At 40.2% G+C, this 13,178-nt stretch overlaps 1 protein-coding gene across 2 annotated transcripts in view; it reads right to left on the bottom strand.

Annotated features, from left to right (window-relative positions):
* Positions 1 to 565: 565 nt before the first annotated feature.
* AFF2 (ALF transcription elongation factor 2) overlaps positions 566 to 13,178 on the bottom strand; it is a 626,368-nt gene continuing 613,755 nt past the window's right edge. For both annotated transcript variants that reach the window (XM_081081418.1, XM_081081419.1), the window contains 2 exons: positions 5,259 to 5,449; positions 566 to 962 (listed from right to left, as the gene is read on the bottom strand). In XM_081081418.1, the coding sequence (XP_080937544.1) occupies positions 841 to 962; positions 5,259 to 5,449 (313 nt within the window). In that variant the 3' untranslated portion in view covers positions 566 to 840. The remainder of the gene's footprint in view (positions 963 to 5,258; positions 5,450 to 13,178) is intronic.

Below are 13,178 nucleotides of genomic sequence, written 5' to 3'. Positions count from 1 at the left end.
CCTGCCAATTTTGGACCCAACTATCAGCATTTTGGCTACTAGGGAGTGCACCCACGAAAGTACCCCCCAAGAGGAGTGCTTTACACAAAGAGAATTCCAGGTGAATATTTACATTTAAAATTATGGCGTTCAAAAATATTTATGCTAGCTGATGCCTTAAAGTTGTCCAAACAAATGTTGCCACTCATTAAAATTTTAAAAATGGGGAATCAGGGAGGGGGATGCTAACAAAAATGTCCTCTGGTGCTTGCCACAATATTGTTTTAAGAGTGGCATTACTATGCTCATTTATTTTCTTAATGCATGATTTTATGATATTGCTACAACATCTAACTAGTGAATTTTGACAATGAAAACTCTCACCTGAAGATCAATTCTATAGGAACCACAAAACTTTAACAATGGATTTTGAAATACATTATTTTCTGGACATAATAATATAGTTTGGGGAATGGCTATTGCTGAAAATTTGAATACTTGCTGGTCCTTTGTATATATATATATATATATGATTTAATTTCTCAGGAACCTGTTATTATAGCAAGTATTTTCCATTCTTTGTTTTGGGTTGTGTGAATGTGTCATTTCATCTAGCACAAAAGGATGGTAGGATCTAATAAATGCATACAAAATACTAAAAATGACTAAGTAATAAAACATACACTGTTCTCAAGTTGTAGTGTCCACTTACAATGATTTCTGTTTTTCACAGATATCGAGATAAGCACAAAAACAAACATAAAGAGAACGTTCCAGATGAGTGGCATTCCACCAGTAACCATTGATACTCTGGTAGAGGTAGAGTGATGGATGGTAATGTTGGACATGGGGGAGCACCCACTACAACAAATGGGCATCGATGCGCAGCCAACACAGTCCCTGGCGAACGTAGCGGACAAGATTGGTCATGCTGCTGTGCTGGGTCAGAGGCCCCATCAGTGTGTCCAGATCTCCAAAGAATTCTGAAAATCAGAGCAGATCTTGGTCAGACCTTTAAATGACATCATGAAAATATGCACCAGATTGCTTAAGCTGACTTCATGCAACAACACAACCATGTGGACATAAGAAAATGTATTCATTGTTCATCCATTCATAAAATAATTATAGAGTACTTACTAGGGGACTAAAGCCCCATATGTATATAAAGTACTATTATTTTGATCTTTAGTTAGATCCAAAATCTCTGCAGCATAAATAATGTTTGTGTTATTGTGATTAATAAAACACAAATTCATTTAAATCTGCTAATTTGTAGTAATATTTTCTCAGACAACAATTCTAAAAGTACATTAAAATCTTGTGGAGGTTTGTGAGACACACACACACATCACGATATGTATATATTATATATTATATATAAATGTATTTGCCTATATACTAGTATTTATGTTTATATAATAAATATATAATTGTACATTTAAATATACACATAAATTATATATAAATATATAATATATTTAAATATATTTTATATTATGTATTTAATTTATATTTTTATTTATTATAAATTTATATTTAGAAAGGGATCCTTATACACAAAATGGTAGAGAGCCATGGTCTATATGACAGCAAGCTGTTTGTCATTGTATATGGTATTGATTGGAAAATATTATCTTTTCATTTTTGTCAAAATAAACTGAGTTTACTGAATTTTCTTGGCATGATGAAGACATAGCCAGTGAACCTGGACAGCAATTATAGCCATCAGCTCCTAAGACCAAATAAACGTGCAGGAGGCATCTCATTTTGTAAGGGTTATTGCTTCAGGGAAGGAAAATGACCTTCAAGTATGTGTTACATAATAACTCTCCCTACCCCCAGGACACTGATAGTAAGAATTCCCAGCTGATTTTCCTCCAGTTGACTGGGAGAAAGGGAAACACTGGTAGTGGTAGAGTGATGGATAGTAATGCTAACCAATGTAAACAGAGTATTAGAATTTCTGCTTTGGGGTGCAGGTAGGGGTAGGGGTTATGGGAAAGACTATGTTATGTCTGGAAACTAGCTAGGTGTCCCCTTTCCATGTCTAAATTGATTTGTCTCACACTGTGTTAATCTTGGTTAGGAGAGGGCTCTCTGCATCCCCTTTGTTAGCTTCCCACAGGAAAGCAGCTTCAGCCATGAGGAAATCACACCTGTGCTGGTTAGGGGTGAGGTATTTGGGGGGAGGCTGAGACTACTGTAAAGTGGTCAGGATGCTCTCTTGCCTTCTTGAAAAACAATTTCCATGCATAGGTTATATGTGCTTGATTTTCCTGCAGATGGTTTTTCACTAAACAGTGAATTTATTCCTCATGTTATGCGTAGCATGTGGGCTCCTTTTCTAGATATCAACTTCATTGATTATGTGATATTTTTTAACCCACACTATGCAATAATAGTAATTCTGCTGATAAAAAAGTAACTTATTATTAGCATCTAAAATATTTTATTATGTAATAAAATATTAAAAGACATGTTAAAGGACCTAGTCATTGTTGAATGAATGTGAGCAGCATGTGAACTTGGATTTCCCATGGGTATTCTTAACTAGATATCCAGGTCATCATTTTAATAACTGCTTCTAGCAAGCAGCTGGGAAGGTAGGGTACAGGGCTTCTAGACCAAAGGCCAGAGAGTAGAATCAGCCCCATTGATCAATTTTAGCATTAGAATCTTCTGAAATAAGTCATCTGCAGCTGCATGGGTGGGTAGGCATGGGGCAGAAATGGAGACTTTCCAGTGAGAGAGCCAACCTCACCAATTACACAATTGGGTAGAAAAAGGTGAAAGTACACAGTTGTCTCTAGTGGGATGCATAGTACCAATCCAAAGAAAAGTACCTCAGTTTCCCTATCTCTGTGTGGACAAGACAGATGTGGGAAGAATCCCAGCTGTAAGCAGTTCAGAAATGACAAGTATGTGAACTTCAAGGCTACAAAGAGAAGATTCCAAACAGGTCTTCTCCCCAGCCCACTGAACAACAGTGTGGTGACTGTGGGGGTAGGAGTAGTGTATATGGAAGAGGGCACAGAGGGGATAAATGGTGATAGAACAAATACAATAAAAATAAAAGAAATTACCCTAATGTATTTTTAAAATGGATATAATTATGAAGGAAATTCATAAATATTGAACAGTCCTCCAGTTACTTATACAAAATAACATAGTGTTGGAGGCAGATACGCTAGCCAAGTTTTAAGATGCTTGTGCCCTTGCTTGCAATTCTAGAACCCTTGGATAGGCCTGGTTGTCTGGACCAGTTGGCTTTGGGTTTTCACCTAGAATAGTAGACAAGTTAAGAATTATTCACTACTCAAGTAACTAAAGGCAGGAGCTCACGATGGTCTCTGAGGACCCATTATTAATATTGATCTCTAGACGGGCAGTCTAGTCTATCAGTTAAGAGTTCAGACTCTGGAATTGAACAGTAGATTCAATTCATGTTCCCAACATTAAGAACTGTGATATCATGGGTAAGTCTCTTAACCTCAGAGTCTCAGTTTCTTCATCTATGACATGGGGATAAAAGAGTCAACAAATTATAAAGCAAATAGTGCAGTTACTAGCATTTAGAAATTGCTATACAAACACATGTAACCAATATTTGTAAATAGTACCAGAAGTCAATGTATATAGTTGAATTGAGGGTTAAAGTCAGAAATTATGGAATATACTTTGATAGCTATAGAATCTTTGAATTATATAGATATAATATAGAGTAAGGAAAGATAATTAATATTTGTAGGATTTCTAACTTGCATCTGATATTTTATGCTAGTTGTTTTACACATATTATTTCATTCAAAACATCTGTATTATCTTCTGGGTATTTTCATCATCATCATCATCATCTTATTATTATTCCCTTTATAGAAATAAAATCTGGGAAGTAGCTCACAGATTTAAATAACTTGCCCGAGGTACCCTAGCCAGTGCATGACCAGGCATGCATAAATGATCAGGCTTCAAAATCTGAGACCTTCCTACTCTACTGGAACTGTTTCTGCACATACTCAGCTGTGAAGATGCAGCATGGAGGAGGGCTGGGTAGGCTGAACCTCATTTCATAATCAGACACTGGAGAGTACAGCCCCAGAGATTAGAGCAGCAGCTTTTCAGACAGAAGAAATGCAGACCAGAACCCTACGGCCAGAGTAGAAATGAAAGGATAGCTATCTGAGTTCTGAGGACTCTGGGGCTTGGGAGAAAAATTGGGCTAGGAAGTCCAGTAAGTCCTTTGGAGTCAAACTCAAGATAACTTCCATCTGAATCTAGCTGGCCTCCAACTCCAACCTGAATACAGGAAAACGCTATCACTCACTGCACTGCTGGAGACCTAGTAGCACCCAAGTACACTCCATGAAGCTTGCACCACATCATACACGAGCAGCAGCCATTGGACCATGCAGGATACGAATGCCTCCCTATTCCTGACCAGACAGTTCTACTACTCCAAATTGCTAGTCACCTCTTTGCAGTCTGATGCCAAAAGCCCACATCTATCCCCATCTTGACTGGTGTTGGGGTGTCTATGGTTCCTGAGCTAAAATAAGCAAAGTCAAAAGAATGGCCAGGGCAAAAGTGCTGTTTATTTTTACTTTCCACATTCACTAACATAGTGAGGCTTCATTGTGAACTGATGTGACAGCTAGGTCATAGATGGCAGCATGAATCACCAAAATTCACTTACCTTCCGGTATAGTAGGATCTTCCTTGCATTTTTTTTTTTTTTTGTAGAAAACTCATGTGTTACCATAAACAGAACCTTTAGCTATAAGTGTGTTAAAAATACTAGCTGAACTTTGGCCCTTGCCTCTAAATTCAATCTACATTATCATGTACTCACTGGAGCTACTGGTTATAATGAAGGTAGAAGGCCTCAGTTCAACCTTACCTCCCCCTCAGTCCCCCAGAAAGATTAAAGTTGACAACAAAAGCCAACAGGATCATAATAAATATGAAAATCGTTCTCTTTTTTGTTTTGCCTGATTCTCTGTGTTGATCCTTACCATTGAGTGAAAATCTGAAATAGTCATTTGCCAACACATCACAGTTTAGATTAGTTTAAGCATTAAAAGATACTTAAATCAAAGACTTTTTCACTTTCTAAAAAATATTGGTCACTGTGTCAGCACAGAGGTAACCCACTCTTCTCTATCTAAGCCCTGAAAATCAGAGACCGAAAGATAAGGCCACCAGGAAAATCCAAGCCCTTCAAAGCACAGTTGATTTCACCATGGTCTGTGAATAATAGGTAGAGCAGATAAGCATACCTTTATTCTCTCTTGTCAGTTTGTCGGCCATGTCCCAGTGTTCATAGCCCCGTAACACATTGCTAGTGATGTTGACATGGCTGGCAGCCATATGGTGAATGCGCTGGGGGATGATGACTGGGCCATTGTTATAATTCCCCATTGCATCGATGGGAGAGACATTGTTGAGACACATTGGAGATGGAGTGTTCCTGGGGAATGGGAAGAGACAGGTTTTGTTAGTCTAGTTGAGAAGAGTGACAATGGGGTCTAGACCTCCCTTATCACACGGGGACCTTCTCAGAACACCATTTGCCATAGTGAGGTTTAGCATGGTGAACATATATGAAGCCCAAGTAGAGTGGAGCTTGTTCCCACATTCCACTGACTCTTATCAAATGACATCCTATAGTTTTTGCCAACACAGTAAGTTTCTCCAGATGCCCCAACATAGAGAAAGCTCATTATCTCCCCATTCCTTCCTCATCTGACCAACCCACACAGGGCTACACTGCCAGGCTGTAGCATGAGAACTTCTCCTTTTCTAATGTTAAATAGTGAAGTCACACTGCCTTTAACAACTATTGATGACTCCATGTGCATTGCTACATTCATTTTTAAATATAGAAAGAGCTGGTAAATATTTCTCTGGCATTAATTCTACCCAAAAATGTATTTCTTACTTTGAATATATATATATATATATATATATATATATATATATATATATATATATATGTATATATATATATATATATATATATATATATATAACTGGTGTGATGTTTTAGAGAAAGAAAAAGCTGAGAGCTACGATGATTTCTCTACCTGCTGCCACAATGGCTATTGGCATTTAGAAAACAATATTGGACTATTATCAAAGTGTTTTGTGGAAACCACAATGACTGGTTGTTACAAATGCAGTCACTACAATGAGAAATTTTAAAAAGTCTGCCAAGAAGCAGTATTAGGGAAGCTGAAAAAAGTAAGATTCTGAAGATCTCTTTAGGATTTTTTAAGACTGCTACAAGGATGGCTGTTAATTGCTGCCTATTCACCTGTATGCTGGTTTATAAAGAGAAGTCTTCGGCATTCCTACTTTGGACATTACCAATATTTGGAGGTAATTTTTATTAATTATTTCATGTTAGCAACATGGAGTTACCTGTTGGCTGCATATAGAATGGGGGAGGGGTCTGTGAATAATAGGTAGAGCAGATGGTCTGTGAATAATAGGTAGAGCAGATGAGCATACCTTTATTCTCTCTTGTCAGTTTGTCGGCCATGTCCCAGTGTTCATAGCCCCATAGCACATTGCTAGTGATGTTGACATGGCTGGCAACCATATGGTGAATGCGCTGGGGGATGATGTACAAATCACCTCTACTGACCTTGTACATCTTGAAAAGACCTTTTTAGTTTATAAATATGGAAGTGTTATTGAGGGGCATTCTTTGCCTTCCACTTCTTACTTCCTGACATTAGATTTCCCTGCTGCAGACTTCCTTGGGATAGTCCCAAAGGCATGGCTACCTTCCTGTGCCCATGAGCAAGGTCCATGTTCACCGCTGCGCTCCCTATACTCATTCATCCAGACTGTGAAAGACTGCCCAGTCAAATGCAGCACTTAATTTTGATTGAACATTTGAGTGGGTGAGTAAAACAAATGGGGGTAAGCTGTGATTGGGACTCCCCAAGTCTACGTATTTGAAGGAACCTCCTCCTCATTCCTCTGAACACTGCCCCCCACCACACACACACCATCAAGGACCCCTGTCTCATTCCCTCTCCCCTTTACCAGCCACTGCTGTTGGCAACTCTAGATTTCCAAAGTGACTGTATTACTCAGAGGTAACCCTGCTCATAGAACTGATACGCACCCAGAGAGGCACATATAGAAAGGATCTGGGGGGAATGGCAATCACAAGGTACCAAAATGCCAAAGTGCTGCTGACTCAATATAGAAGCAATTCAAACTGATATACTTGCCTCAAGACTCATGCAGTCTGTACCTATAGCCACGTGAGAGCTTTGGTACATTTCTGCAAACAGATTATATCTTCTGGTATGTTCTAATATGAGGGGGAGAGTGGATCCTTACCTGTTCTGCACTTGTCTGATGTAAGAGAGTGTGAAGGTTTTTCTGCTCTGTTTATAATTTATGAGATGTTTTGATACTTTTTGATATACAGATTTATTCTCAACAGAGGGGTGTGGTGGGGAGAGGTCCAAGCTAAGGGACCTAGGCACAGAATGGTCAGCTAATAACATACACAAAAAAGCAGAGAATTCTGGATTTTTTTGTCATGGCAGGTTATAAATGCTATTGTATAGCCTTTCCCCCCAGTGTTGGTCATTAACTCTTAAATGTCAATTTAAGGCAATAATGGAATATATCCTCGTTTGTAATTTCTAGAGAAAACTTCAAAGCTGTCAGGTGTCACAAATGGTGAAAGGGAACCATATGTCCTTGGAAAGTACTGGAATCCCGGGATATCTGAATCCTAGCCCCAGTTCTGTTATGAATTGCTGTATTCTCCTGAGTACATCTCTTTCCTTTGTGGAGCGTTCTGTCTACTGGAAGAAAAAGTTGGATTCAATTTCCAATCATGTCCAGAAGTTACAAGGGGAAACAAATCACCTCTACTGACCTTGTACATCTTGAAAAGACCTTTGTAGTTTATAAATATGGAAGTGTTATTGAGGGGCATTCTTTGCCTTCCACTTCTTACTTCCTTTCTTTGAAGTAATGAGTAGTGGAGTTGAGCAGAGCTAGGGCATTTGTTTGCTTTCAATCATTACTGATCTCACAGGAAGTTCCATGAGCTGACTCCCTCATGAGCATGTCTGGACATCGCATAGTAATAATGAAATGAAAAATAATAATGTGCCTAAGAAATCATGACTCTGGCTAAAAGATGGCTCATACAGCACTCATCTTGGTATGACTCCAATTTCAACTTGGCTCTCCCCACTGCTTGGCATTCCTCATCCTATTTTCTTTCTGTGGGCCTGTTTGCAGATCTTGTCCTTTTCTTCATACATCCATGGCATGTACAAATGAGTATGCCCAAACAAGCACATTCTTCCCACCACTTCCACAACTAGCACCCTGGTCCAAGCCACCATCCTCTCTCAGCTATGCTTACCCCCGTGCTGTTATTTGGACTCAGTGGGCATTTCCCCACTTAAGAAGTGGTTGCAGTTCCTCTGCTTAAATGCACTTCCCTCAGGTATCTGCAGGGCTCACTCTCCCATTGTTCTCCTTTAATATCCTTATTAAAAATTGTCCTACTGCTCCCTGACCCATCCTCAGAAGCCCTTTCTATCCCCTTCATTGTTTCTATTTTCTTGCTGACATTAATTATCATCTAGCATACTGCATATTTTTTACTGTCTTTCCTCCAACAGCATGTAACTTTGACAAGGACAGGAATTTTTGTCTATTTCTAATTATCCAGTGCTATGTAGAAAAATGCCTGGTGCACATATTATGTACTTAATTAATACCAGTTAAGTAAATGAACAAATTGCCTTCCAGCTATCCCTCTATTCCTTATTTAATATCCACTACATATCAGGTGCCCTGAGGAGAGCAGATGAATACATATAGCACAAAGATAAAGAATATTTAAAGGGTCTGGCAAGTATCTCATGTATAGTCAGCACCCAATGTTTGGTGAATAAAAGAGTAAATGAACCCTAATAATCTAATAGGATAGCAGAATACATTAATTTCTAGCAACCTATGGTAACAAATCAAGAGCTGTGGGAGTTCTAAAAGCAAGATTGCTTATGATTTCCAACTAAAAAGGGTAACGATGACAACAAAAATGGAAGCAGCCTCCATTTCTTAAAGGTACTATGTAGCAAGCATGGTGCTCTGGGCTTTACTAATAGTATCTCTAAGTTTCAAGACAACTCTATAGGTGAATTTCTGCCACCACTGTTTAACAGATGATAAAATGGCATAGAGAAGTGCACCTCCTTTCTGAGGACCACACAGAAAATAAGTCAAAGAGCCAAAATTTGAAAGCAAATCTGTTTTGAATGATGCCCAAGGGGGAGGGCATTTGGTGGATTGGGTGAAAAAAGATTAAGGGATTAAGAAGTACATATCAGAATTAACAAAATAGTCACTGGGAAATAAAGTACAACATAGGAAATATAGTCAATGATATTGTAACTAGGGGCCCAGTGAACGAAATTCGTGCAATGGGTGTGTGTGTGTGGGGGGGGGGAGTGTCCCTAAGCCCAGCCTGCCCCCTCTCACATACTGGGAGCCCTCAGGCATTGACCCCCATCACCCTCCAATCGCAGGATCGGCCCCTTGCCCAGGCCTGACGCCTCAGACAGAGGTGTCAGGCCTGGGCAGGGGACCCTCATTTCCCCCCATCACTGGTTCTGCCCCCAGCCCAGGCCTGATGCCTCTGGCCCAGGCGTCAGGCCTGGGCAGGGGACTCCCAGACCCCTCCGATTGCTGGCTCTGCCCCTTGCCCAGGCCTGATGCCTCGGCCAGAGGCGTAGACCCCCATCACCCTCCGATCGCCTGATCGGCCCCTTGCCCAGGCCTGACACCTCTGCCAGAGGTGTCAGGCTTGGACAGGGGACCCCCATTTCCCCCCGATCACTGGCTCTGACCCCTGCCCAGGCCTGAGGCCTCTGGCCCAGGAATCATGCCTGGGCAGGGGACCCCCATCTCCCTCTGATCGCTTGCTCCACCCCTGCCCAAGCCTGACACCTCTGACCAAGGCTTCAGGCCTGGAAAGGGGACCATCATATCCCCCCAATCCCTAGCTCCACCCCCCCAGCTCCCCGAGGTTGCAGGCTCCGCCCCGGCCCAGGCCTAACACCTCTGACCTGGGCATCCGGCCAGGGCCCGCAGCTGCAGTGGCCCCACGATCGTGGGCTCCGCTTTAGGCCCAGGCAAGGGACCCCTAGCTCCTGGGACTGCCAGCTTCGACCGTGCCCAGCTCCCATCGCTGGCTCCACCCCTACTTCCTGCTATCACTGGCCAGGGCGGCAAAGGTGCCTGATTCTCCAATCATGGCTGGGGGGCAGGGCAAAGGTGGCCCCAGGGCCGCCTTTGCCCTGCCCCCCAGCTCTTAGCTCCCCCCTGGGTTTTCGATCACTGTCAGTGGCAGGGGGCTTCTTCCTGCTTTCCCTTTCGCCTCCCTGCATTGTGCCTACATATGCAAATTAACCGCCATCTTGTTGGCAGTTAACTGCCAATCTTAGTTGGCAGTTAATTTGCGTATAGCTGTGATTAGCCAATGAAAACGGTAGCGCCATACACCAATTACCATTTTTCTCTTTTATTAGTGTAGATAACTATGTATGGTGCCAGGTGGTTACTGGAAATATTGGGGTAATACTTTGTAAAGTATATGATTGTCTAACTACTATGCTGGACACCTGAAACTAATATAAAATAATATTGAAAATAAACTATAATTAAAAAAATTTTAAGAAGCAGATCTGTTTTTCTCAAAGTCCACTTTCCTTCCATTGCACCATGTTACTTAAAAGTCTTCACTGTACAAAAGATTTCACTTGATAAGGCTGTCCACCTCTACTTTCATCCTTGTATCCATATTGGCTTATTTCCATTGCTCTCTCAGGCTCACAGGTATCTCACTCATGTTCACACAGGCATAGCCCTCCCAAGTTTTGTTTAATGTCGATATTACCTCCAGTGAGCACCAGACTCCTCAAAATCCTTTTACTGGCCAATGTCTCAAGCAAGTAGACATATCCATTCTCTTCTAACCCTTTCAATGACGCACTCACAGCCACCTGTCTACTGAAACAGTTCCTGTAAAGGCCTCAAATGGCCTCCTTCTTTCACAATTCCATAACATTCCTAGCTCTCTTTCTTTTTATTCTATGTGACTTTTGAAATTGTTGCCCAGCTCTTTAAACTGTCCACAACATGGCTTCCATGACTTTACATCAGGGGTTGGAAAATTTGACCTACTATCTGTTTCTGCATTGCCTGTGAGCTAAAAATGGTTTGAAAAGATGAATACTTGCAATCAATTTGATGTAAGGGAAACACTAACTTTGAATCTCAATTAAGTTAATATTTTTTTCTTAAATTCCATTCTTATCCTTAGGAGACTTGTATTATAAAAGTTGTATTTAATTTTTATTATATTTTTAATTTCATCAGTAAATATTTTCAGAAATTTATTTTTTCTTTTATATTCTTTCTATATAATAGCCTCAGTTTTCCCACTTGGAAAATCCCAAAATAAGTACAATTTGGCTCTTTACAGAAAAACTTTGCTAACCTCTCCTCTACACCAAGATGTTTTTTCTTCTTCTAACTGATTTATTGTTCTTCCTTCCCCTATAGCCCTCAAAGTCAGGGGTGCTGCTTCTGGAAGGTGCTATGAGAGGTCCTGTGTGGGGCCAGCTATCCTCATTCACTAAGGAAATTAGTCTTTTCTTGCAGATAAGAAGCCCTCCTTAACCAAAGAGGCTCAAGCTCTCTTTTTCTTGGGCTTCCAAAGAAATTTGTTCACACCTGTCATCACCTTTTATGGGACTGTGCACTTCTGGAGTGCAGGGATCACATTGAATTCAGCTGGGTCCTCAGCCCCTCAAAAGGAAATGCACCTGAAGTGTTTGTTGAATAGACAGGATACTACCTTTGGATGATTGTTTTGAGTTCCCTAATTCATTAGCTCTGTGGCCTACCAAAAGGAGCATGAGTCCTTCAGATAGAAGCTGCTTAAAAAATGATTTCAGGAGGTTTTTAGTATGACTTCACGAGCTTAGGATATTTTTGAGTTCTTTCATTTCGGATTTTATATGTATATTCTCAGTGATCCTTAATGGCTGCTTACCCAAACTTGCTCTTGATTTACTCTGTGCTCAGAGAATATATTCGGCCTTTCAATGCTATTTTTATTTTCTGAACTTGCAGAGAAAAGTGTTCTTTCATTTTTGTTTGTCAATATGAGAGTAAGACCTAATTCAATAATTTAAATGGTACTGCCTTTCAATACAGTAATTGAGTTAATGCATAGTTTTTAAAAGCTCTGTTCCCACACTCTGAAAGTCTTTACGATCTTAGAATTCAACATCCCACTGCTTTGGGAGTGTGCTTTGTATATACTTATAAAGTGTCAGAGGAGACTATTTTACTCTCAAAGAAAGTATTTTGGTTAGAGATGCAAGACTTTTGAACTGATGGAAATAAAAAAAAAATCAGCTCTTTATAAATGTTTGTGTCCACAGTCACCTATTTTCCCTTCTCACTACTAGCTTAGGGTGGTGAAGGTGGTATTGGCATCAGAGTATAATTTAATGCTCAAGCAAGTAAGCGCAAACACATAGCCAATTCATGGCTGAGCCAGAACTAAGACTCAAAGTCTCTCTCTTAGAAAGAATAGCTCTTCAGATGGGCCAGGAAGTCATCAGGCCCAACCTTTTTATTTTAGAGATGGATAAACAAACCCTTAGAAAGGAAGGGGTTCACTTAGCTTACCTTGGAATATAAGAGCAGCATCAGGACCTGGTCAACAGATTTCCAGACACCCACCCTACTGCTGGAAGATTGAGCTGCCCCAAGCACATAGAGCTCTAAATATGGCCACTAGAGTGGATGAGTTCACTGAGCCTTAAATCAGCATTACAGTAGATGCATTTATATTTTAGGTCAGGGTATTTTTGTATTAATATAAAAATCATCATGAAGGCTCAGATAATTGACTAGCTAAGTGCCTTCACATTTTTAGCACTATTATGCATTTGATTTTATTAAACAGCACTTACCTTATATCAATAAATATTTCATTGGTTTTTCCTTACTGAGTGAATTATTGAAAAATCACTACATTAGAGTTAACTTTTACCCTGCCTCCCTAAAATGGCTTGATGCTTGCCATCTCATTAACAGACATTTTTAAGGCTATAATGTAGCTTAAAGATCAA

Source organism: Myotis nattereri (genome assembly GCF_964212035.1).
Source record: "Myotis nattereri genome assembly, chromosome: X".
Classification (NCBI taxonomy): Eukaryota; Metazoa; Chordata; class Mammalia; order Chiroptera; family Vespertilionidae; genus Myotis; species Myotis nattereri.
The sequence above is the reverse complement of the archived record's forward strand: the minus strand, read 5'-3'. Positions and strand labels throughout refer to the sequence as shown.